This window comes from Pterocles gutturalis, unplaced genomic scaffold (genome assembly GCF_000699245.1).
Source record: "Pterocles gutturalis isolate BGI_N339 unplaced genomic scaffold, ASM69924v1 scaffold24396, whole genome shotgun sequence".
Taxonomy (NCBI): Eukaryota; Metazoa; Chordata; class Aves; order Pterocliformes; family Pteroclidae; genus Pterocles; species Pterocles gutturalis.
The window spans coordinates 19,031-20,477 of record NW_010101061.1 but is presented as its reverse complement, the minus strand read 5'-3'; the positions used below and the strand labels follow the sequence as shown (position 1 = coordinate 20,477).

Sequence of the window (1,447 nt, the reverse complement as noted above, 5' to 3'; positions counted from 1 at the left end):
AATTTGTCCAAGCACTTAAAGGCTAGGAAGGCAACACCTGTCCTTTCTGAAAGGCTCTCGCCTCCTCGCGTAACTGATACTCGCGTCCAATTTGTCCAAGCACTTAAAGGCTAGGAACGCAACACCTGTCCTTTCTGAAAGGCTCTTGCCTTCTCTCAACGTGTCTGCCACCATCAACAGAACCGGCACAGTTCCAGTGTGCTGGCGGGTGGCTGGGATGCAGCTTTGAAAGCATAAAATCTTAGCACCAGAGCAATACGAATACGGTGTGCAGGGTAAAAAGAGCTGAAGAAGGTGTTTCTTCCCAATGAGATTGAACAGAGCAGCTTTAAAGCTATTGCTAACCTGTAACATAGTCCTCCCACAGAGCCAAAAGCACAAAATTGAGATGGCGATAAGACAGCCCACCTCCAGATTGCAGGAGGAACCAGCAAGAAAAAAAGTAGTGGAGGACCAAGATGGAAGGACAGACGGCCTGCAGGGCTCAGGATTCATCTCAACCAACTGAAGCTGCCGTGCCTAAGCTGTTCAACCTGCCGCCTCTAACCAAAGAGGCCGGGTGTCTCAAAGGGATGTTTTATCTTGTCTCAAGAAACTTCTGCAGCACCCTGTGGATCCTGGGAATACCAGTCAACATATTCACTCGTTAACCTCAAGAGTTCCTTCAGCAGTTTCAGTTACAGAGCAAGCAGATTCTGAACCTTTCCATCCCAGTTACTTTACAGCTGTCTTGTTTAAGTGTGTCCCCCGAACTGCAGGTTTTTAGAGAATAAAACCTAGTCCCCATGCTGCAAGCTCACGTCTCAGCCCTACAGAAACTGAAGGCGTGGAGGTTTCAGACAGTCAACTGACAGAGCAAAACACAGGCAAACAGATTTTTTCCTTACTTGGCTTCCTGCTCCAGCTGTTCTTCTAGCTGCACAATCTTGGCTTCTAGAGTAGAAATTGTTGCCTTGAACTTAGACTTCACAGATCCCTCCAGTTCCTGCAGCTTGGCTTTCAGCTCCTTGTTCTGCCTTTCCAGCTGCTGCCGTGCATTTTCACTCTTCTGGGCAGCGCTGCGCTCCCCAGCGAGCTCAGAATTAAGCGTGTCAACCTTTCAGAGGAGAAGAACAGGAGGTCACTTGGTGCTGTTCAGAGCCTCCACTGAACGGCACGCTGGAACACAAATTGCCCCGACGGCATTGCCAACAACGGATTCACCTGCAGCGTGGTCTTTCGGAACCGCTCGTTGAGAAGCTCCATGTTGCTCTGCTCTTCCTCGAGCTCCTCCTCCAACTGTGCAATACGAGCTTCCAGCCGGCGCTTCTCATCCAGCAGCGCTGACCTAGAAAGGGAGAATTTGGGTCAAGACACGTTCAGATCTGATACAAAGCAAGTGGCCAGTTTGCTGCTGATACTTTCGGCATTGCAGATTGTCATGAGAAGCTACTGTGTACGCTATGCG

At 49.7% G+C, this 1,447-nt stretch overlaps 1 protein-coding gene across 1 annotated transcript in view; it reads right to left on the bottom strand.

Moving 5' to 3' along the window:
* LOC104468045 (myosin-10) overlaps nucleotides 1-1,447 on the bottom strand; it is a gene marked incomplete at its 5' end in the record, with an annotated part of 22,717 nt that overhangs the window by 2,360 nt on the left and 18,910 nt on the right. Inside the window, 3 exons of the mRNA XM_010082049.1 lie at nucleotides 126-154; nucleotides 888-1,096; nucleotides 1,204-1,327. Of these exons, the coding sequence (XP_010080351.1) occupies nucleotides 126-154; nucleotides 888-1,096; nucleotides 1,204-1,327 (362 nt within the window). The remainder of the gene's footprint in view (nucleotides 1-125; nucleotides 155-887; nucleotides 1,097-1,203; nucleotides 1,328-1,447) is intronic.